The sequence below is a fragment of the Oncorhynchus masou genome, chromosome 3, assembly GCF_036934945.1.
Source record: "Oncorhynchus masou masou isolate Uvic2021 chromosome 3, UVic_Omas_1.1, whole genome shotgun sequence".
Taxonomy (NCBI): Eukaryota; Metazoa; Chordata; class Actinopteri; order Salmoniformes; family Salmonidae; genus Oncorhynchus; species Oncorhynchus masou.
Genome location: NC_088214.1, coordinates 34,834,994 through 34,860,601, shown reverse-complemented (window position 1 = coordinate 34,860,601; position 25,608 = coordinate 34,834,994). Strand labels below are relative to the sequence as shown.

At 42.3% G+C, this 25,608-nt stretch overlaps 1 protein-coding gene across 2 annotated transcripts in view; it reads left to right on the top strand.

Annotated features, from left to right (window-relative positions):
• Positions 1-24,378, top strand: part of LOC135515152 (thymocyte selection-associated high mobility group box protein TOX-like) — a 59,350-nt gene extending 34,972 nt beyond the window's left edge. For both annotated transcript variants that reach the window (XM_064938950.1, XM_064938949.1), the window contains 7 exons: positions 4,864-5,109; positions 10,766-11,017; positions 12,098-12,322; positions 13,709-13,789; positions 14,032-14,472; positions 20,246-20,388; positions 22,627-24,378. In XM_064938950.1, coding sequence (XP_064795022.1) covers positions 4,864-5,109; positions 10,766-11,017; positions 12,098-12,322; positions 13,709-13,789; positions 14,032-14,472; positions 20,246-20,388; positions 22,627-22,663 — 1,425 coding nt within the window. In that variant the 3' untranslated portion in view covers positions 22,664-24,378. The remainder of the gene's footprint in view (positions 1-4,863; positions 5,110-10,765; positions 11,018-12,097; positions 12,323-13,708; positions 13,790-14,031; positions 14,473-20,245; positions 20,389-22,626) is intronic.
• The last annotated feature ends 1,230 nt before the right edge of the window (positions 24,379-25,608 follow it).

Sequence of the window (25,608 nt, the reverse complement as noted above, 5' to 3'; positions counted from 1 at the left end):
TTCTTTTATTGTGAAACCTGAACTTGTCTCACATCTTTTAGATTTGTGCTCGCTTGTATGTGTTGAGAGAAATATACAGTGCATACGGGGAAGTATTCAGACTCCTTGACTTTTTCAATAACAAAAAATACATTACAGCCTTATTCTAAAATGGATGAAATCGTTTTTTTCATGTATCAGACTACACCCCATGATGACAGAGCAAAAACAGGTTTTTAGACATTTTTTAACATTTATTACAAATAAAATAAAAAAACAGTAATATAACATTTACATAAGGATTCAGAGCCTTCACTCAGTACTTTGTTGAAGCACCTTTGTCACCAATTACAGCTTCATACCCAAGAGGCAAGAGAGTTCAATGAGACCAAAGAGTTCACCTTTAGGTGCCTTTTGACAAACTCCAAGTAGGCTGTCATGTATCTTTTACTGAGGAGTGGCTTCCTTCTGGCCACTCTACCATAAAGGCCTGATTGGTGGAGTGCTGCAGAGATGGTTGTCCTTCTGGAAGGTTCTCCCATCTCCACAGAGAACCCATCAGTCACCTCCCTGACCAAGGCCCTTCTCCCCCGATGGCTCAGTTTGGTCGGGCAGCCAGCTCTAGCAATAGTCTTGGTGGTTCCAAACTTCTTCTATTTAACAGAAATGGAGGCCACTGTGTTCTTGGGGACATTCAATGCTGCAGAAATGTTTTGGTGCCCTTCCCCAGATCTGTTCCACGACACAATCCTGTCTCGCAGCTCTACGGACAATTGCTCCGACCTCATGGCTTGGTTTTTGCTCTGACATGCACTGTCAATTGTGGGGGGAAAAACAATTTAATCCATTTTAGAATAAGGCTGTACTGTAGATGGAAAAAGAGAGAGGCAGAAAGAAGTTGTTTCATTATTAATTGCATTGCCAACATTGCAGCTCGCAGATTCTTGTGCCAATAAATCATATTTGAATGTGAATTGAAAGGGGGGGGCTTTTCATATGATAGCTTTATATGCCGTTGAGGCAAAATTATCTCATTTTGTTGCGACACACAAGACATATAGAGGCTCTATTTCTTTTTTTGCTATTTAATTCACATCAATTATTTTACTCAGGCTTATCTTGGGCCAATCTAAAATAGCTATTGTGTTTGTCTAAACTTTTATATCAAACTGATAAACAGTTGATCACTGATTTTTTTTAAACGAATAAGAAAGTGACTTGCCAGATTAGCCAAATGGTTTATGGGTAGGTTAAGTGCTGAGTGGAATTTTTTGGGCAAAATAAAACAATAATTATTCATCATAAAAACTGTGTGTAGGCGGTATGGGGCCTTAAATTGGTTGGAGGGAATTCCCCATCTCCCACATCCTTAATCTTACAGCATTATTTATGGCATGTTGACTTGAAATAAGTGAATTGAAATGAGAGAAATATCTCGATATGATCAAATTCAGCAGTGGTCTTTTGAAGATTGCTGGTCTGCACTGCACTCATCAGTTGTCACTCATCTTCAAACAGAAATACCATTTTGTGATTTGATGTTGGTTGACGTTGACTTATAAGTCATAGGTCTGTTTTTTTTAAGTAAGGTTGAAGACTGATAGTCTGCAACTGTTGCTAATCGTAGTCATTCTAGAGGCTAAACAAAAAACAAAAATTGTCCTGCCGTGTCTTGCAATGTACTAAATATCCTTCTCGTGTTAGGATTTTTTATTTTTCATTTTAAAGGGGCATTTGTAATATGAATACAATATATTTGAATGGATTTAATCAAAATAGGCCCACCAGCAGGCATTTGCATCGTCCTGAGTAGAATGGGACTCAAATGGGATCAATGGAATGCAGACCGCGGGGGAAAGTGGATATTCGTCTAATCCATTATGATTTTTGTGTTCTAACAGACCCACAAGGTGTTTACTAAAAAAGGATTTGGAAATATTTGGCTGTTTTTGCTGCATAATATTTAGAAATGGTCCTTTTCGGGGTTAGATAAAATGCTAACTCCCGTTCGTGTAAGCTGGTAGCATATAGTGGCCACATAGACAGAGGTGGCGGTACTTGAAGATGTAATGCAGTTGATTGGTGACACAAGCATGTATTGGGTTTGACCTCTATATATTGGGTTTGACCTCTTATACTCCGATTTTTACAATCCACATATACACAATAGCCAAACAATAGGCAAAATTGTATAGGGGGAAATTAGGAGATTCTGAATCTTACCCCTACGGGGGGGAGCATGTGAGTGCTGTTGCCATGGTATTTCCATTGTTTTGCTCGAGTTTGATTGATCTCTTTACTTTATCTATTGTTCTCAACTGAAAAGGACAATGGGCGATTGAAGATAATGACACACATATATATATTTTAGAAAAGGTGCTTACACAGGGCAATATGAAGGTTTTGGTTTTGACAAATGAATGGCAGCATGCAAGGCCTTTCAGAGAAAGAACAACTACTTGGTAATACGGCCTTCCAATACTGTCCATGTTTGGAGAACAAAAAATCTTTAGGGTGCTTATTAGCACAAGGCTACAGCTGTGTGGGCGTACTGTATCTGTACTGGGGGTACAATATGTTACTTATCTTTCTATTTTTATTCACTACAGATGGTGTCGGTGTGTTAGAATGGGAGGACAACATGAAACAACACGTCGTGTTTGTCTTCATCATATTATCCGAGACCAAATAGACTGAACAGTAACAAATATCACTGTATTGACCTCTGATACCATGACCCAATTCCTCACCTTTAGAACAAATTATGATAACGTCAGTAATAGACAGGATGATCTCTCTCTCTGTCTCTCTCTATCTCTCTCTCTCTCTCTCTGCCTTTTTCTCTTTCTCTCTCTGCCTCTCTCTCTCCTCTCTCTCTCTCTCTCTCTCTCTCTCTGCCTCTCTCTCTCTCAATTGGAGATTTGTCTCTCTTCTCTCGTGTTGATCACGTGGTATTCAGCAGCACACCATCACTCTCAAGTTAGACATAATGTTGCTGTGTGTCTGGCTTCTGAGCGAACAACCCAAGTTCTCCCAAGACTCTTCAGTGTGTAAAGATGGGTGTGTTTTTCTAGGAGGGCCGCAGAATGTAATAACAACGACTACACCAGAACTCTACACAGGAAGTGACAGTTATATAACTGTCATGTTTGTTGTTGTTATGTAATTATCACTGTTTTATGCCCATACTTTAAAGCCGTCTTTGACTCAACGTTGACTTGGCCTTTTCCGTTCCTATATAAGGTATTTCTGTAGGCCTATGTATCGTGAAAATGAAATAATTTGTCAAATTTGAAGTATCAATATCAAAGTAACCATAGACAACAACAATTGTGGCATCTGCTGTTGTTTTTACGACAGCTAAGTAATGTATTGTTCCTGAAAACCTTACTGTATGAATTATGCCAACGTATTTCACACCAACCAACCAAAGTTGACATCTGCGAGAGGAAACACAATCAAATATGCAAATGTGTGCAAAACGTTGGCTTTCGGCAGGGAAAGAAAGAGAAGTCGAAGGAAGCTCATTAAAACGATTATTGCCATCTTTTGGAAGAACAGTTGGGCTGCTATTTATTTCAGTAGTGATAGGTTTCTGAACTGATTCTCTGCCTAATTGCCTGGAGTTGGCTTTCTGTCAGCTCCATTTTGTTTTCAGCAAAATAAAAGCTGTAAATGAGCCGTAATGAAAATCTTGGAGGGAATCAACAAGGAGTTAGTAGAGGCAGAACGTAACTCCTGAGCCCGCCGATGATGCTGGGGAAAAAAGGTCGCTTCTGGGGGAGAGAGAAAAAGAAAACATTTCAAGTTGTATCAGAAGGTTGACTTGTTGTGCTGTCTTCTTTTGGAAAGCGTCACCGAGTTAACTGAAACCTTCCGGGTCGTACTGATCAAGAGCAATTGAACGTGTTAAATAGTCCTCTCACTTGATGGAAATAATTCCTCTTCCAGAGCTGTATAGATGTAGATCATACCTCATATTTCCTGTTGATTCAAAGTGATTGCAGTTTGTTGCAGTGTTTACCAAATAATTCATGTATTTGCCTCAGATTTATACTGCCTTTCATCTGCCTTGGCTGTTTTACATTTTTCCCCGGCGAGCTATAAAGGGGTCGAAAGAGATTGGGAGGGAGGGAAGGACATAGGGCTTTTAAAAGACATAGAATACAGCACAGCCAAGTGGAACTGACTGTCAAGACGCATAAAAGAAGCCTTTCGTTTGTAGTTAATGAGGGAACATTTACATACATTTATCTACGCTCAAACCCCCTTTTATTTAGCCCGAATCATTGAAAAACATGCCCAAATACATTCACACACATTTGTTGACATGCAAAATTAGATTATATGTATCCTATGTGTAGTTGATCATTAATGCATGAATTAATTAAAGTAATCATGATTGCATCAACGATGATGATTCATCCTCATTGTTGGTATCGTTGATCATTAAAAAAAATAGTTTGAGGCTGTGTACATCATTAGTCCTAATTGCCTACTAATAATAGCATCAATTCACAAGGAATTTACAGACGTCCCATTGCACAGTCTTAATAAAGACTCATGGAACCATAGTAGTCTATTAATGAGGACTAGAATGATCTGATGTAATCTGCATGTTCTGTATTGTGGTGCTGTAGCTGAGCATTAGTGTTATAATACTGTAATAATAATGAATTGGATTTATTTTCCAGTCACTCAAAGAGCTTTACATTGTCCACTACTACCAAAGTGTAGCGTCCACCTCTATTATGTTCCTAGCCCTAATGTGTTTGACTGCCCAGTTTGGGTGGACTTGCATATCCACTTAAAAACATTGGCTAAATGATCATTTTGTGATATTATTTCTTCTCGAACGTTTCTTCCTCTCCTCTTCTTTTGCAGTCCTACCCAGTGCCCAGTTTGGGGGATGAAGACTTCAACATTCCCCCCATCACGCCTCCCACCATCCCAGAACACATGCTGCACCCCCACCTACCAGAGTCGGAGTCTGGCTCCTACCACCCGCTGGCACCCTCTCACTCCCAGAGTGGCCTGCACCCCTTCCACTTGCAGGGAATGGACATGATGGGTCAGGATGGAGGGCTGTTGAGCCAAAATGGCGGCCTAATGTCCAGCACCCTGTCTGTGGTGAGTCTAGCCTGATGCCACGAGCAAGCAGTGTGCAGAGATCACTGTAGATACGTAAGTGGGTTTTTCTGTTCTGGATGGCAGCTGTGGGTGCAGGCACGTGTTCCATCCCAGCAACAGCACACCTCATCCAACGAATCAAGGTCTTGACGATTAGCCGGTTAGTTCAGTCATATGTGTTAGCACTGGGAAAGAACAAAAGCCTGGATGACACATTGGGTCTCCGGGACCAGGATCGAGGAACAGTATTCTTTTGGATGACCCATGAGTTGTCAGTTGGTTGATTAAGCTTTTCCCCCTTCATTTCATTTGAAATCGAAAACAAACTGGTGGGGTGACATTCAGCAGAAATACGCTCAATTCAAGTCTTGACTTTTCAAGAAGTGGAGAAATGAAACCTAAACTTTTGGATTTGTCTTTCCTTGCAGAAACCTCACGATGTGATAGGTGACATGACTAATCGTGGTTTACCACTCTGCATAGGTATTGGACCTAATCTCCCATTCAAGTCAAAGTGAAACTTCTCACGTCCCGCTCTCAGCCAGAGGTTCTTTCTGCCCTTGGCCATGTTCACCATGTTCACCGATAAACAACACTATTATGTCTCAACAGCACCTTCACCACTGAGGAACGACATGATTGCACTGTGTGCTGTCTACATGCTCTTCACGATTTTCCCTGCTGCATATTTATTTCCATTAATCAGACAGATGTAGCTGTGTAGCTCCACACAACCCTGTTCTTGAACCATATAAACCAATTTTGGGTTTTCAATGTGGAGCTTAAAGTTCCCGCACAGTCAAAATCATGTTTTTAATAAAAATGTCCTGATTTGAATGGAACCAGATCAAAGTAGGATGACCAAAGTATGAAAAGTGACTGTAGCTGGTACATTGCTAGGTTTTGGTCTGCTCCCTTGTGTCAAAAATTAGAGTTCAGGAGGCGGGATTATTAAGGGCTTAGTTTGACATTTCAGTAATTTAGCTGAAGCTCTTATGCAGAGCGACTTACAGGAGCAATTAGGGTTATGTGCCTTGCTCAAGGGCACATTGGCAGATTTTTCACCTGGTCAGCTCGGGGATTTTAACCAGTGACCTTATGGTTAATGGCCCAATGCTCTTAACCGCTAGGCTATCTGCCGCCCTATCACACGAAGCCCCTCATTTTAATACACCAATGGTAACATCTTATTCTCTTACCTAATTTAAATAATACCACCTTGTAACTATCATCACAGGATGTGTGTTCGCAGAGGGCTGTGGTTTGCATAGCTAGCTCGGTAGTCTACTGGTGCCAAAATTGGACTTGTGTCAGCAAAGATACTTACAGGTTTCCCTTTCATCTGTGTCTGCTGTTAGCTAGTTACTGGCATACAGAGGAGACTGATGGGAGGAGCTATAGGAGGATAGGCTCATTGTAATGGGTGGAGTGGAATGAATGGAATTAAGCCTCACCGAATTTACTCAAATTCTGAGCATTTTTTTTAATCTCCCAAAAATATTATTGGTGATGTTTTGGTCACTTAAAAGGCTGTTTTACATTTGAATCAGAATGACTGTGCGGGACCTTTAATGATTTCCAAGTTTGGCCATGACAGCCTATTTTCCACTTTAAGCCAAGCATTTTAGCTACCACTATATTATGTTTCACATTCACTCGGTAGCTAAAACACTTCGAAACATGAGTGTTTTCTATTGCTCAGCATTCGTAAACTACTTTTACTAAAAGGAAATAGGAGCTCGGATAGGATGACGTGCCGGCTGAAAGATTGCCCAGATTGACAAAGGGCATTTTGTTCCCGTTCACCTTAATGTTCTCACAGAACATCCATTTAGAGTGGCTATGAATTATGGTTGCCAGGCAACGGGGCCGAGAGCTTGTTGCCACGGCGAGGAATGAAAGAGGCTGGTCGATTCTATTGGTCTGGGGCATTAGCCTCATGTCTTCTTCTATACGTTTAGCCTTCATTCTCTCAGTCTCTCAGGCCATTCATTGTTATTAAGCACCGATAGTTGATTATAATGAACGCCATTTGAGTAAGTGTTAGATTAATAGGTAAATCGTCTAAGAGAAATTCACTTCTGCAGATGGGATTTTTTTCACAGAACTGGGGATAAAAGCAGTGTATCGTCTAACCTTTTAAATTGCGGAAGATATTTGTCTGGTTCAGGGAAAACGATGTCGGCCTACAGATAAGTAGTTTCCTCTCCCCGTAGTTTTAAATGGACTAAATTACAATCTCATTTACATTTTTATATTTTTTTTACCAGCATTCCACTGCCATCAATTTCCTGTTTGTAATGCACTAATTTGACATTTTTTCTCATAGAAATCCATCCGCATGTTATTGTATCAACAATTTATCTGTAGGCCTATATCGTATTCCCTGAACCAGACATTTTCCTGAATATCATCCCAATTTACACGGTTAAAAGACACACCTCAGAAGTGAATTTCTCTTAGACGATTTACCTATTAATATAACACTTACTCAACTGGCGTTCAGTATAATCAACCATCGGTGCTTTGATAAATGAATGGCCAGAGACTATACCATAAGATATGGATTGTTGAAGACAGACGGAGATAAAAGAATCCTTGGCATCCAGTCATATTAGTGTCATAATGATGACCTGGCTTGTGACTCACCTCTCTAATAATTCTGAAAGTTCACCCACGTCGCCATGGGGATTAGGTTGTGTTCCGCTGTTACTGGCGGTTACCAAACGGCCCGACACCAAATCCCCCCCCCCCTCCCCAGTTTTAGTTACACCCACATCACTCATTTTTCCCCTTACCACATCACCCAGGCCCTATCCAACAGTCACACATCTGTAAAGGGAGAGGAGGTGTTCAGTGGGTGAGCTGCTCTAAGGGGAAAGATTGGTTAGCCTGTGTACCAGTCTGCTCTTGCTGCCTTGTCATGTTTGTCATGACAACAACAACACAACACTGACCTGAGATCAGTATTTTGAATTGGATTTTATTTTCGGAATATAATCCTTACAAGGATCATGTTAAATATTGGACGATTGCTTTGTGTTCCCTAAACTCAATTAATTTCTTAGCTACATTTAACTCTAGAGTACAATCGATTTCCTTCACTATGGAAACAAGCATTAACTCTATGCATTTCTTAGATGTACTTGTTACAAAGAAGGGATGATCTCTAAGTACTACAGTTTACAGAAAACCTACAGATAAAAACACTTTATTGACAGCTGATAGTTACCACCTTCTCCCCCTAAAACGAGGTTTACTAGTAAGCCAACTTCATCGACTGAGTAGCATCTGTGACACAGAGGAAGAATATGATAGACAATCAAATTCTCTCCTCAAGCGTTTTTTTCGCTTGAGACGATCCCCCGATACCTGGCTTGACAAATCTAAAAATAAAACAAGCCAAAAGCTTGAACAGAAGCTAGTTACTTAATAAATCCCGACAAAACAGAAGAAACAGTTTTCTGTGAACTATATACCTACTTTCAATGACAGCTGTAATGGCATCAAGTCTATTGCCAATAAACATTAGCAGATATTATCCTCAGACTCCTCTTTAAATTCCGCCTTCCAGAATCCGCCTTCATTCACCTATAAACGACCAAGAAATCCATCAAGCAGGCCTTCATAGAAGGATACTTCCCATGTACCTCTTGTAGCACCATAAGAAACTGTTCTAAAGTTGTGTGCCCTCAGACTTCTAGGACCTATCAAATAAAGTCATGTGTAACTTGCCCTACGAAAGGAGATATGGATATGTTACAGTGTTCATGTAATAAGGTTTATATTGAAGAAAAAAAAACATCCCGTGTCTTGAACGTACGACTTGGAGAACATAAAAGTACTGCTCGACGTCAAGACATCGCCTCGCCGTTTGCAAGACACTTTCATAGGGCAAAATCATTCTGTTATGAATTGCGTCGCGTCGGGATGGAAAAAAAGTTCGTCCAGCGCGTAGAGGGCGGGACTATTGACAACAAATGACTCCACAGAGAAGCCATGTGGACATATAAATACAATTCTGTATCTCCACACGGTTTAAATTAATAATTCCATTTCACCTCCTTCCTATAAGCCAAATTTAGACTGTTACACAAGAACACTGTCCTTATCAGATTTTGCATGTCATTTATGAGTCGGCCCCACATATTTATGAACAGCTGTGCCTGAAGTCCTTTGTGGGCGGGCTATCTCATGAATTGATGTGATGTATTTAGGTGAGCGGACACCTGGGGGCGATTGATTTGTGATTTGCCCTTCGTGCCCTCTCCCATACCCTATAATTCTGTATTTCTTTGTGACTCATTTGTAAGAAGGTAGACCAGAAAAGCCACATCTCTGATAGGCAGATGAGTGGCAACCCTGATTAGAACCACCTGCTGACCATCTGTTGTTCTTTACAAATGCTGTTTTGAATTCAAATAAAATTGTATCTATCCCTGAAAATAATTAAAAACAATGAATAATCAAGTAAGCTTTATGCAACATCTTTTTGAGTTCGAACCCATTACACCTTTTTGTTTGACTGAATTCACGGGTTTCATGCACCAGCCAGGCTTGTGGGAGAGCGACATGGTTCTCATTTGATCAGTATGTATGACCATCTCCAAGAGGTCGTGGTGACATAAGCTGTTCTACTTAGTTCATTGACTTTCATTGAACCAGAAAAAAAGCAGAAAAGGGGCCTCCCAACTGGGGCTGCGGTCTAAGCCACTGCATCACAGTGCTAGAGGCGTCACTACAGATCCGGGTTCGATCCCGGGCTGTGTCGCAGCCAAACGGGAGACCTATGAGGCGGCGCACAATTGGCCTAGCGACGTCTGGGTTAGGGGAGGGTTTGGCCGACTGGGATGTCCAGGTCCCATCGCGTTCTAGTGCCTCCTGTGGCAGGCTGGGCGTAATGCATGCTGACTTCAATCGCCAGCTGTACGGTGTTCCTCTGACACATTGGTGTGGCTGGTTTCCGGTTTTAAGCGAGCAGTGCGGCTTGGCAGGGTTGTGTTTCGGAGGACGCAATGCTCTTGACCTTCGCCTCTCCTGAGTCCGTACGGGGAGTTGCAGCGATGTTACAAGACTGTAACTACCAATTGGATATCATGAACACGGGGGAAAAAGTAAGAAAAAAGCAGAAAAAAACAGCGAGGGGGAGTCTCGCTTCCTCTTCCATCTCTGATATAAGGGGTTAAGGTGTAAGTTAGCTGGAGGGGATGGATGGGGTTCATTCTCTGTAGATTATACAGTTAACAGGAGTCACCTGTCCTGGTGTTGATGTAAGCCCCTCCTGTCAGGGACATTGTGTAGGACACTGTGTCAGGGACAATAGCAGGCGTGAGGCATCGCTCACGGCACCTGTCAGTCCCTATGGTAGCAGGTAACCTAGCCACACTCAGGAAGGGAGGGGCCACACGGAGGGGGGCTATTCAATCAAACCAAATAGACCAAAATGACGTTGTTCCTGTGCTGAAGGATGCAAGTTGTATCAGTCATGGTTGAAACAATTGTTCAGTGTGTGAAGGAAAATTTGTGAGTATTTGTGTGAACAAGCAGATGTTTCAAGAGCATTTCTAAGAGTAGGTTAACCATTGTCAAGAGTAACATTATTGTATGCCATTTTTATGCCATTTAAAAACAAATCTACATTGTTGTTTTTTTTCAGATGCAACAAATGGTCAATTCCGATTCCCGGTACAGCAGCCATCAGCCAATGGAAGCGCTCAGACCCAGGAGCCAATCAGGCATGGGACATCAGAGTCAGCTGACCACCATCAACCAATCACAACTCAATGCCCAGTTGGGACTGAGCGGGAACAACGTTACCCATAATTCCCCATCTCCCCCTGGGAGCAAGTCGGCCACACCCTCTCCCTCTAGTTCCGTACATGAGGATGACAATGAAGAATCAATAAAGGTGAGCATAGGGATGGATACATACATGCATGCACGTGTGTGGCAGGCAGGCACACACTCACACACGCACAGAGAGCACAGAGAGAGAGAGAACTGACACACGTGAACATATACACACGCACAAAACAACTAACTTCCTTATTATACAGCACCCCCCCACACACACACACACGCACACACACGCACACGCATGCACATAGACACACATACACCTATTTGTATAAGTGTGAGTCATCTGTAACCTTTGTGCCATTACATTTGTTTACCCTTTCCCTTGGAGAAGAGAGTCACAGTGGAGAGCTGCTATCTTAATGCTTATGTGATTGCTCATACAATGGTGCCATTTTCCATGCAATGGTGCCATTTTCCATGCATATACAACACTATATGGAAATCAAACCAACGGGTACTTTTCCCAAACACCTTTGCCATATTCCACACCCTTATTTCCACCGTATGTTTTAACTGCAAATAGCAATCTTTTGGAAAATGAAACTATTTCAATATTTTATGTGCCCCTCTGGAAAAATCCTTATGTTTAATTTAGTGGAGTATAAAATCTAATGCGGTCAACATTTCAGAAATGTGCACTGCGCTATTCAGAGTTATGGCTATTTCTGTGTTTCCTGTATAAAGCCATTTCTAAACATATTCATAAATTGATGGATAAATGAAAGTCTTGCATAGTTGTAACTACCGGTACTAACATCTGTCAAGGTCTTTTTATACAGAAATGATTTCTATCTGTTTGCAAACTCTCACGTTCATGGTCATGTTCATTATCTCACATAGAAAACGAATTGTTTTAAACAGTACATTCCTACTGGACAAGATCAGGTAAATAAACCAAAATATTTATGAATGTTTTGGAAAATGTTAGGAAGAATATACAGTCAACATTTTAAATAATGCCCTGAGTTTTTCCTGATCATGGCAAGAAAAAACTCTGTGTCCTACAGTATACTGTGCATAGCGTATCTACTATTAAAGTCCATTCTGATCTATTTAAACAATCAACACTCACTCTTCACACAATCCAGAAGCATTTCGTCTGACCATTCCTTCTTCCTTTCTTCATCAGGCAGAGAAGCGACCGGCAGCGGTCGAGACGCCCAAAAAGCCCAAGACCCCCAAGAAGAAGAAGAAGAAGGACCCCAATGAACCCTCGAAGCCAGTTTCTGCCTACGCCCTGTTCTTCAGAGACACCCAGGCAGCCATCAAGGGCTCCAACCCCAATGCTACCTTTGGAGAGGTGTCCAAGATAGTGGCCTCCATGTGGGACGGCCTCGGAGAGGAACAGAAACAGGTACGGCCCATCTTCATATACACTTCCTTCTTGGACTTCATTAGACAGGATCCGCCCCACTCTGACGCTATAGAATAGATGATAATATACACAGAGTACACCAAACTTTAGGAATAACTTACTAATATGGAGTTACACACCCTTTTGCCCTCAGAACAGCCTCTATTCGTCAGGGCGGGGACTTTACAAGGCGTTCAAAAGCGTTCCACAGGGACTCCGATGCTTCCCACAGTTGTATCAAGTTGGCTGGATGTCATTTCGGTGGTGGACCATTCTTGAAACACACTGGAAACTGTTGAGCATGAAAACCCCAGCAGCGTTGCAGTTCTTGACACAAAGCGGTGCGCCTGGCACCTACTACCATACCCTCTTCAAGGGCACACAGACACAATCCATGTCTCAATGGTCTCAAGGCTTAACATGTTTTATTTAACCTGTCTCCTCCCCTTCAGCTACACTGAAGTTTATTTAACAAGTGACACCAATAAGGGATCACAGCTTTCACCTAGATTCACCTATTCAGTTTATGTCATGGAAAGAGCAGGTATTCTTAATGTTTTGTACACTCAGTGTATTAGATCATAAAATAATAGAATATAAGGCTATTTGTTCTCACAAAAAAAGAGGGAGAAAAATTTGATGAAAAAAAACAACATTAAATCCTTTTCACAGTAGAAAATGCTAGGGGCTCTCCCTGGTCCTGTGGCTCTGCTACTGTGAATGCTACTGTGAATGCTACTGTGTGTTTTGACTTACAAATGGCCTCTTGACAGAAGCAAATGGAAGAGAAAGCTTTTACATATTTATTCTAGTAAGCGCCGTGCTATTACATACGCGCACATGCACACACACACACTCACTCACACACTCACAGAAACACATTTTCAAACAAACAAACACACGCACACGCGCGCACGCGCACACACACACACACACACACACACATACACACACACACACACACACACAACCTCCAATGTGGCGTAGAGCTGCACACGGAGAGGAGCATAGCAGTAAAGGTGGAGGAGAATGTCTGTCTGAGGACAGGACAGTGTACTTCCTGGAGGGAGGACAGCAACAGCTCGGATAACAGTCAGCCAGACAGACAGACAGACAGACAGACAGACAGACAGACAGACAGACAGACAGACAGAGACAAAAACAGACAGATGGATGGATTGTGAAGAGGAACTATCTAGTTATATATTAATTGGAAACCTTTTGAGTATTATTTAGATGCCCCCAACTTTATTAAGCATCATAATAGCTTCATAGGACAAAAACACTAACCCCGGTAGATGGGTTTCTTTCTAGGAATCAAGTAGTTTGGCAACTGAAGTGCAGCAACAGCTCGGAATGCAATGTTTACTGTTCTGTCTTTTATAGGTGTACAAAAAGAAGACAGAGACTGCCAAGAAGGAATACCTGAAGCAGCTGGCAGCATACAGAGCAAGCCTGGTCTCACAGGTAGGGACCAGAACCAGACATAACCTGGGAGCTGTAGTTCTTCTATCGTGATAAGTCTTCATAAGAGCAGTGGTCAGTTGACTCTGTAGGACTCTGGTATCACTGTTGTGCTCTCTCTCTCTCCCGCTTCTATCTCTCGCTTTCCCATCTCTATGTCTTTCCAACTCCTTCTCCCATCTTCCTTTCTCTGTCCTCTCTCTCTCTCTCTCTCTCTCTCTTTATCTCTCCCTCCCTCCCTTCAGAGTTACAATGAGCCAGGTGAGGTCAAAGTGTCCCAGGCCTCCTCCATGCTGGGCCCCAAGCCCCCCGTGTTCCCCGGATCAGGCCACCAGCACCCCCAGCAGCACCCCCACCCCCATCACTCCCACCCCAGCCTCTACATGAGCCACCCCTACCACCACCAGAGCCACCACCCCCATCCCCACCACCAGCAACAGCAGTCCCAGCAGCACCAGGCTGGCCTCAGCCCCCACCTGTCCCCCCTCCAGGGTCTCTCCCGGGGGGTGACCCCCCGGCCCAGTGGACCCCATTCAGGTGGGGTGTCTCTGGGCAGCATGGCAGCAGTGTCCCCCCCTCCTTTCCAGATCAGCCCGCCGCTCCACTCCCACTCCCACCTAGGAATGCACCACCAGCAACAGCTCGGAGGACACCCGCTGTCTCTGCACTCACCCTCAATGGGACAGGTTAGTTGAACAGGCACACACACACACACATGACTAGGGTGGCTGAAGTCTTTGGCAATTTTTAGGGCCTTCCTCTGACACTGCCTGGTATAGAGGTCCAGGATGGCAGGAAGCTTGGCCCCAGTGATGGGCCGTATGCAGCACCCTCTGTAGTGCCTTGCGGTTGGATGCCGAGCAGTTGCCATACCAGGTGGTGATGCAATCAGTCAGGATGCTTTCGATGGTGCAGCTGTAGAACTTTTTGAGGATCTGAGGACCCATGTCAAATCTCCTGAGGGGGGATAGGTTTTGTCATGCCCTCTTCACAACTGTCTTGGTGTGTTTGGACCATGTTAGTTTGTTGGTGATATGGACACCAAGGAACTAGAAGTTCTAGACCTGCTCCACTGCAGCCCCGTCGATGAGAATGGGGCATGTTCAGCCCTCCTTTTCCTGTATGCCACGATCATCTCCCTTGTCACATTGAGGGAGAGGTTGTTGTCCTGGCACCACACTGCCAGGTCTCTGACCTCCTCCCTATAGGCTGTCTCATTGTTGTTGGTGATCAGGCCTACCACCGTTGTATTGTCGGCAAACTTAATGATGGTGTTGGAGTCGTGCTTGGCCACGCAGTCGTGAGTGAACAAGGAGTATAGGAGGGGACTAAGCACGCACCCCTGAGGGGCTCCTGTGTTGAGGATCAGCGTGGCAGATGTGTTGTTGCCTACACTTACCACCTGGGGACAGCCCGTCAGGAAGTCCAGGATCCATTTGCAGAGGAGGGTGTTTAGTCCCAGGGTCCTTAGCTTAGTGATGAGCTTTGAGGGCACTAACGCTGAGCTGTAGTCAATGAACAGCATTGTGGCCCAGGTGAGTTCAACACACATGCAAAAACACACACTCAAGTGCGCACACAAACACACACTGTACATATTATGCATATTGTGGTTATACACTCAGACATGGTCACCTACAATGTACAGCTTCAAACACTTTACACACGATTTTTTGGTGTTGCCAAAATGCAATCTGTAAAACTATGTTTAGTGCTATATTGACGGTAAATACACCAAGTATATGACAAGGGAACAACAGCCCCACCTTTTTCATTGTCATCCATTCTATTTTGCCCATATTCTTGATGAAGAATGTTAAGTTCACTGCTATGAGACCACAACATCAACCAAATACGCTAAATAGCGCTGCTAATAACTCTATATTGAAAATACTGTGATTGAAGAAAAATAGTTCAGAGGTTAAACTTTCTAAAAAATATATCATCTCTACACACTTTCTACCTGACGTTAGTTGTTTAAGTTGAGACTGCAGTGTTTTTCAGAAAAAGTCCGTAAATAAATGTTTTATGTATTTTTTACTGAGTCACTATGGACCCGTTTAAAACCTCGACCCACCGGTTGAGAATCACAGTTATAGATGATTCATTTCGATGTTATTTACAATCATATCCGGTCCCTTCATGTGCCAGAGATTGAAGGCAAGATAGGATGTATTCATACGACTGCCAGTCTAATACTGTACATTCACATTACACACTCTTTCTCTCTATCCCTGTTTTTCCTTTTCTCTCAAAAACACAACTCCCCTACACACACGCACACATAGCCACACACACAATCCCCCATTTTCCATTTTCTCCTAGTAATAAACAAATGCATTAGGCTGAGGATGTTATATAAGGGCACCAACAGCAGCACATTGAGATTGATGAATGCATCAGTGGTGGAGACAAAACGCACAGGCAGGCAGGGCTATCTGATGAAGCCAGTCTAGCAGACAGGACAGGACACATACACAGGAAATGAGATGAGTTCTCTGTAGGGGCTAGTCAACAACGCAGATTGGAAAAAGGGAAGTGGACCTCTCTCTTTCGCTCTCTCTCTCTCTCTCTCTCTCACTCTCTGGACCTTAGAAACAGAATACATACAAGAATGCAAACTGTACATCAGAATTGTATTTTAAAAGTAACTGACCCCTTCGGAGGTTAAATCACCCATCCGTTTCTATGCACAAAAACACCCAGATTCGCTGCCTCACTAATGCAACAGGCATTTTGTCCTGAGGAAAATCAACAACAACAAATAAACCACAGAAGATATATCCGAGATGGGGCTCTGTATAATATTAGATGAGATGTTACCACAGGATCAGCTTTACTCCCTGTACAATCTAACATGACCCACTGTCTTTTCCCTTTCGGGAACTACTTTTGAGCTCCATAGGGTGGTGTCATTTGAGAGGTTCATTAGTTTAATAAGAGGACTAGGTTATCAGGTATCAACGGGACCAGGTCGTTATGGAAACGGGTATCCAGGGGAACAGGTGACATACCTCTTGAGTGAGAGAGAACACTCACCTCCTGATCTCATGAGCGTGGTACTTAGAATGAATAACAAAACAAGGGTTGGTGGGAGATTCTAGGTAAAGGCGTTGGGGTGAATGGTAGTTTTCTATGCCACTCACTTCCTCGACAAGTTATATCAATATGGAGGTTAATCAACATATCCTAGTAGTTAGACTGTGTTCTACCACTCTTACCTGTCCAATGTGTTCAGATTATTTAATCTCCTTAGAATATAGAATATAAAGGAAAGGGAGCATGTTGATACTGTACACTCTTAGATAAAAAGGTGCTATCTAAAACCTAAAAGGGTTCTTCAGCTGTCCCCATAAAAGAACCCTTTGAAGAACCCTTTTTGGTTCCAGGTAAAAACAATTTTGGGTTCAACGTAGAACCCTAAAAGGTTCTACCTGGAACCAAAAAGGGTTCACCTAAGGGGACAGCTGAAGAACCCTTTTGGAACCCTTTTCTCTAAGAGTGAAGCTTTGAGATTGTAGACTTGAGGTACAGTATTCACTAAGCATGCGGGTATCGTTGTTGTTTTTTTAAGAGCAGGAACTGCCATTTATCTACTCTCAGCAGGCAAATTAACTGTTGCTGATCGAAGAAAGAAACATAGGGAGAGGGGGAGGAGGGTGTAGAAGGGTGCCTCAGTCTTCATGCAGATTAGAATATGAATTTGTCTGAAGTCCAATTTTAGATGAGCTGCTTGTATGGGGCTGCCTGTATGGCTGTGTCAGTCCATGGAGAAAAGGGGGGGGAAGAATGGTTAAACAGAGGTTTGGGTTTGGTTGCCACTAAGCCCCCAGCACTCAGATCCCTCTTTTATTGGGGACTTTTAAATCCCACGGGGAGTAATAATCCTCCCTTGCTCAATTTTGCATATTTTGGTGGGGAGAGAGTGCAAAAAAAAACGCGAGTGCTGAAACTTTTTCCCGTAGTTAATAGAGTAGGGAAAGGGGGGAGAGGGGAGGGGGGATGGGCGAGAGAGAGAGAGAGAGATAAAAAAAAAAAAGGGGGCAGATGGGGCCTTTGTGATGGAGTGAAGGACAAGAATTTGTGGAACAATGCCTGAATAGGTAAGAGTCTGAGGAGGAGAAGAGAACTCAGCCACCTGCTGTCCCCTCTCTTTCAGAGCAGAGCTTGCAGCGTAGCGCCCAGATTCACTTCCCTTTCATACGTAGTCTCTCTCTCTCTCTCTGTCTGTCTTTCTATCTCTCTGTCTCTCCCTCTGTCTCTCTTTCTCTGTCTGTGTCTTTCTCTGTCTCTATTTCTTTCTCCCCCATCTCCTCTATCTGTCCCACTCCTCCCTCCCTCCCCCAATCACAAAAAGACAAACACTTCAAGAAACACCAATATTAAAATTTCTGCTCCCCTAATTAAAATAACTACTCTTTTTTACTCCCCATCTTCCGTCTCTCCCGCTTCCCCAGCTGGTCAGGCTCCACCTCCTCAGAGTACACTCTCAGGTCTACCATTGACTCGCTATAGGGAAGCTCAGTCAATAGCCAACTCCCAACAATGACGATGCCCTCATGAGTCATCGTGTCTTGACCGATGTCTATCACAGCTCATTTGAATAGTGTCATACTTTAACATAACATGGGAGGTCATTATTTGATGAATTGATTCGTATATATCTGAGTGCCGTACTGCTATAGAGAAGCCTGCAAATACTTTCCCATCCACAGTATCAACAGATCCGTTATCCACAAGCTAGCTGATCTGTTGCTCTTACACATCACAGCACGTGACTTGTATTGGCTGTCATTGGCTTTTTTGTCGTTGTCAGAGACATCAGTGTCGTGGGAATTGCGAGCTGTGGACTCCATAACCACTTGTGAGATTCTAACCATCTGTATGTAAATGCAAAGGGGCTCATCCTCTTTTGAAGGAGAATTCTCCAAGTCTGGCTTATAATTATGTGCACATATGTACATGCTACCCTGATGCACTTTGCTACGGAAATATATACGAGTTTGATATACTTAGACAACGTTTCGACTCTTAGGTCTTCCTCATGACTGACATTAGAATCATATAATTCTATAGAATGCGTCTCCTGTGCCTCTTTTACCATTTATTCTAAATAGACTGATTTGTAATTCATTCATGACCAAGATGGCTGCCATTATTGACACATTCTAAAGTCTATTGCTTATTTCACTGGTCATTGTTTGTACACTACATGGCCACTTGCTCATCGAACATCTCATTCCAAAATCATGGGCATTAGTATAGAGTTGGTCCCCTCTTTGTTGCTATAACAGCATCCACTCTTCTGGGAAGGCTTTCCGCTAGATGTTGGAATATTGCTGTGAGGACTTGCTTCCATTCTAACACAAAAGCATTAGGGCATTGATGTTGGGCAATTGGGCCTGGCACGCAGTCGGCGTTCAAATACATCCCAAAGGTGTTCGATGGAGTTGAGGTCAGGATTCTGCGCAGGCCAGTCAAGTTCTTCCACACTGATTTCGACAAACCATTTCTGTATGGACCTCGCTTTGTGCAGAGGGGCATTGTCATGCTGAAAGAGGAAAAGGCCTTCCCCAAACTGTTGCCACAAAGTTGGAAGCACAGAATCGTCTAGAATGTCATTGTACTGTATGCTGTATCATTAAGATTACCCTTCAATGGAACTAAGGGGCCAAGCTCAAACCATAAAAACAGCCTCAGGCCATTATTCCTCCTCCACAAAACTTTATAGTTGGAACTAGCAAAACTGTTCACAAGGCATCCGCCAAACCCAGATTTGTCTGCTGGACTGCCAGATGGTGAAGCGTGATTCATCACTCCAGAGAACATGTTTCCACTGCTCCAGAGTCAAATGGCGGCGAGCTTTACACCACTCTAAACGACTCTTGGCATTGTGCATGGTGATCTTAGGCTTGTGTGCAGCTGCTCGGCCATGGAAACCCATTTCATAAAGTTCCAGAAGAACAGTTATTGTGCTGACGTTGCTTCCAGAGGCAGTTTGGAACTCGATAGTGAGTGTTACAAACCGAGAACAGACGATTTTTACACACTACGCGTTTACACACTACACACTGTGAGCTTGTGTGGCCTACCACTTCGCGGCTGAGCCGTTGTTGCTCCTAGACGTTTCCACTTCACAATAAGAGCACTTACAGTTGACCGGGGCAGCTCTGGCAGGGCAGAAATCTGACAAACAGACTTGTTGGAAAGGTGGCATCATATGACGGTACCACGTTAAAAGGCACTGAGCGCTTCATTCCACTGCCAGTGTTTGTCTATGGAGATTGCATGGCTGTGTGCTTGATTGTATACACCTGTCAGCAACGGGTGTGGCTGAAATAGCCGAATCCACTCATTTGAAGGGGTGTCCACATACTAGTGTATATCTATGAGTAGAATAACACAGATAACACTGGAAAATGGTATCTAATGGTAGACTTTTTTTTCTTTTTTTTCCAGGGATTCCCTCTCCAATCAGATTTCCAGAACATGCTCAACTCGTCCGGTGGGCAGGGACTGTCCCCATCCATGGACTACAGACAGGTGTGTCGAAATGGGCCCAGCCAGCACCTCGACTGGACCAGCGAATACTGTGGCAATGGGTAGAAATACTCATCCTTATTATATATTTTTATTTGATTTGATTGAACCTATATTTACAGTTGAAGTCAGAAGTTTACATACACTTAGGTTGGAGTCATTAAAACTCATTTTTCAACCACTCCACAGATTTCTTGTGAACAAACTATAGTTTTGGCAAGTCGTTTAGGACATCTACTTTGTGCATGACGCAAGTCATTTTTCCAACAATTGTTTATAGACAGATTATTTCACTTATAATTCACTGTATCACAATGCCAGTGGGTCAGAAGTTTACATACACTAAGTTGACCGTGCCTTTAAACAGCATGGAAAATTCCAGAAAATTATGTCATGGCTTTAGAAGCTTCTAATAGGCAAATTGACATAATTTGAGTAAATTGGAGGTGTACCTGTGAATGTATTTTAAGGCCTACCTTCAAACTCAGTGCCTCTTTGCTTGACATCATGGGGAAATCAAAAGAAATCAGCCAAGACCACAGAAAAAAATTGTCGACCTCCACAAGTCTGGTTCATCTTTGGGAGCAATTTCCCAATGCCTGAAGGTACCACGTTCATCTGTACAAATAATAGTGCGCAAGTATAAACACCATGGGACCACACATCCGTCATACCGCTCAGGAAGGAGACACGTTCTGTCTCCTAGAGATGAACATGCTTTGGTGCGAAATGTGCAAATCAATCCCAGAACAACAGCAAAGGACCTTGTGAAGATGCTGGAGGAAACAGGTAAAAAAGTATCTAAATCTGTCACGTTCTGACCTTTATTTCCTTTGTTTTGTCATTATTTAGTATGGTCAGGGCGTGAGTTGGGGGTGGGCAGTCTATGTTTGTTTTTCTATGATTTGGGTATTTCTATGTTTCGGCCTAGTTTGGTTCTCAATCAGAGGCAGGTGTCATTAGTTGTCTCTGATTGAGAATCATACTTAGGTAGCCTGGGTTTCACTGTGTGTTTGTGGGTGATTGTTCCTGTCTCTGTGTTTGCACCAGATAGGGCTGTTGTGTTTTTTTTTTTCTTCCCACATTTCTTGTTTTGTTAGTTTATTCATGTATAGTGTCTTTATAAATTAAACATGAATAACCACCACGCTGCGTTTTGGTCCGCCTCTCCTTCACCTCAAGAAAACCGTTACAATATCCACAGTAAAACGAGTCCTATATTGACATAACTTGATATGCCGCTCAGCAAGGAAGAAGCCACTGCTCCAAAACCGCCATAAAAAAAGCCAGACTACGATTTGCAACTGCACATGGGGATAAAGGTCGTACTTTTTGGAGAAATGTCCTCTGGTCTGATGAAACTAAAATAGAACTGTTTGGCCATGATGACCATCGTTATGTTTGGAGGAAAAAGGGGGAGGCTTGCAAGCCGAAGAACACCGTCCCAACCGTGAAGCATGGGGTGGCGGCATCATGTTGTGGGGATGCATGGCACCATGAGACAGGAAAATTATGTGGATATATTGAAGCAAGATCTCAAGACATCAGTCAGGAAGTTAAAGCTTGGTCGCAAATGGGTGTTCCAAATGGACAATGACCCCAAGCATATTTCCAAAGTTGTGGCAAAATGGCTTAAGGACAACAAAGTCAAGGTATTGGAGTGGCCATCACAAAGCCCTGACCTCAATCCTCGAGAACATTTGTGGGCAGAAATTGAAAAAACATGCGCGAGCAAGGAGGCCTACAAACCTGACTCAGTTATACCAGCTCTGTCAGGAGGAACGGGCCAAAATTCACCCAATTTATTGTGGGAAGCTTGTGGAAGGCTACCTGAAACGTTTGACAAAAGTTAAACAATTTAAAGGCAATGCTATCAAATACTAATTGATTGCATGTAAACTTCTGACCCACTGGGAATGTGATGAAAGACATAAAAGCTGAAATAAATCATTCTCTCTACTATTATTCTGACATTTCACATTCTTAAAATAAAGTGGTGATCCTAACTGACCTAAGAGAGTTAATTTTTACTAGGAATAAAAAAGGAATTGTGAAAAACCAAGTTTAAATGTATTTGGCTGAGGTGTATGTAAACCTCCGACTTCAACTGTAGTATGACAAAGCAGAATGAATGGAGTTCATACTTAGACATCTGTTAATTAGAACAGTTGCTAACCCAAGTGTCTATCAATCGTTCAAATTGTATTTGAAATGTGTTTCATAACACAAAGTCTGTTTAAAAAACATTGATTTGATAACTATTCATTTTTCTTTGTCGTGGTTCCTCTCTATTCCTTCAGAGCTCTTCAGAGAGACAAGCCTCTGTTCCTGACCTGATCTGACCTCTAACCTCTACAGACCTCCACTCAACCACCCATGGACCGGATCGCAACCAGACCCGGTCCACATTCAGTCCCACTCTTTATTCACTGGACCAAGGCATGATGATCCTCTCCCCCAGTAGAAAGTCCTTGACCACCACCCCCCCACTCTGGCTGAACCATCTGACCAACTGACCGTCACTCAGAAACAAGAAAGACATAAGCACATATTGCAAAACATCCATATTTTGATATTTGTGGTTCTTTATGATCTACCTTGAAAAAAATCATACTGATGTCATGAGTGGGTTTCAGATAGTTTTGTAACAAACACCCTCCCCTGATATTAGATTTTAAAAAATGTAAAGTTCTGGACTTTTTAAATTGTTGGATGGCCATAGAGGCAGAAAGAAAAGGTGCTCAAAGAGTTGAATGAATAGGCAGCAATGTCATATCTACTGATGTGTCGTTGGATCGTTACTGATATATCGTTAGATTGTGTTTTGAGGAAGACAAAGCTGATGACCATTTTTTGATCATGACCGTTGTTGAAATCCCAGAAGTTAATTTAGCACTTAGGGGCTTTTGGGGCTTTTTTTTCTCCACACATAGCAAGATGTAAACCAAAACCCCAAACTAACAGACTTTTTAAAAGGAAAGACAAGATGTTTTAGCCTTTAAAAGAAATTAACAAAGAACACATGTATTATACTTATATCACTCTTTCCCTATGTCTCTCTCTCTGTATCTCTCTCTCTCTCTGTCTCTCTCTGTCTCTCTCTCTCTCTCTCTCTCTCTGCTACTGGACTGCCTTAGAGACTGCCGTGTGTCTTTGAGCAGAGTTGTGTTGCTCTTTCTAAACTGATGATGATGATGTTCATAGGATCCTCTGTGGACTATGCCTCGGCTGGTTAGTGTAGCCATCACCTCAAGCTGTACATAGATTTTTGTTTGACTCTTTTACTCCTCAAGTATAAAAACAAAAGCTTTTTTTTGTTCCAAGTGCAGTGTGATTGTGAATTGGATCACACCGGTTTTAATTTAACTATCTAAGAATAAGGGAAATTGATTGAACAGCTTTTATAGCTGTTTGGACTCTATTGGGCGTAGGAATTGTCAATATAATGATATTTGTAAGATAAAAATTGGTAAATCAGTTGTTTTCATCCTCTGAAATTACGTCATAAACGTTGGCTGCCCTTTACCTGGAAAACATCACAAAATATGAGTTTTGTGAAAGTAGACAAACAAAAACATGTTTTGTTTTGTACAAATCCTTTTTTAGTACAACTTCTTGGCATATTGATAATATGAATTGTCATCAAGCTCCTGTATCTGAAGTTGCTTTTCTTTATCAGCTGAAAGTGTCTGATGATGAGGGAAGGAGATTGGTAGAGACAGATTGGTAGAGTGGGGATATATAACCCTGACATCTGGCTTGTCATCGCTCTTCTGATCACTCCATCACTCTTTCTCTCCATCAAGTCTGTTCATCACGCTGCGCCTATTTATGAAACAATAACTGTAGGTGTTTTTTTTATTTTTAAAGCCCTTATGTTTAATAGCGTTGATGATGGCTGTCTTCTCTTGTTTCATTTGGGTTCCTTCCTCTTTGGCAGAAAAACGTCTCCAGGCAACAACAATGTGAAGAATTGTATTCTTATTTTTAGTTTCTAATGTGTTTGAAAGAAATAAAGTCAAACCTGCATTTTTGTGTGCAGTAATCACTCACTTTTGGATTCCCTGTGTTTTTATTTCAATCTAAAGTGCCTGAGGGATTGGGAGAACATAGACAACCAGAGTCCTAATTGTGTATATCCTTGTCTCAGAGTTTGAAAGTAGGTGTCGACTAAAAGTAACAATTTCAGCTTTATCGTGAAGATTAAAATACTTCCATGAAGATGTTTTGTTTTGTTACTGTAAACCAGTAGTTATGATGATTTAGTTGGAGTTGGATTTAGTTGCACCAAAGAAAACAAGTGATAGTCAACAATACAGATTTTTATTTTGAAATGAAAAAGAAATGGTGTGCAGGTGTGGTTGGAAGCCCAAAGGCTTACATGAAAACCACACCACCAAAAAACACAATATACAATACATAAGTATCACAATCGCTGTATTTCAGGGAAGAAAAATACTTGTTTCAATTCAGTCTTCGAATGTGTTATGTTTTGTTCAATTTCAAGACTATGTACTGTAGACTATGTAGATGTAGACTGTCACAGCCAGCACAGTAATAATTGATCAATATGGATCAAGAGATTGATAAACACCAAGTAAGCAGCTGTTAATATCATCCTCACCAGACCATTTTGTACATGGTGTCCTGGTTGGTGACTTTGACCAATTCATGAACATAACATCAGCTAATATTACGAATACCGGTAGTACGTTTTTGGATCATTATCAAAATGAGCCTAGAGATTGTGATTTGCTATTTAGAGAAAAAGGGGCAAGTATTTACCATGGTGTTAAAGTACAATGGTGTTAAATTCAAAGTACAATATGTGTGCTCTTATCTATCAGTATCGTGTTTGTTTAAGCGGAGAACAATAATGTGTTCATCGTGAGGATTGGCGTGTGTTCATCGTGATTCCATTTCATCTATCCATCTTTAACAAGTTACTCTGAACAACAATTTCCTCTTTCCATCTGTCCAGTGCCAATGAATGAATATATTATGCACAAGTCATGTACCCCATAGACTAGGAGTTGCCAACCCTCCTCTTGGCGAGCTACTGGGCATGCAGGCTTTTGTTCAAACCCTACTTTAACATACCTGATTAAGCTGATGAAACAGCTGATGAGCAGCTGAATAGTAGAATCCTGTGTGTATTCAGCAGGGCAGGAGCGAAGTTCTGCAAACCCAGTAGTTCTCCAGGAAGAGGGTTGGCCTCCCCTGCCATAGACTGGCCTGAACGCCACATGAGAAAGACATCAGTAGCTATGCACTGTTCTCTG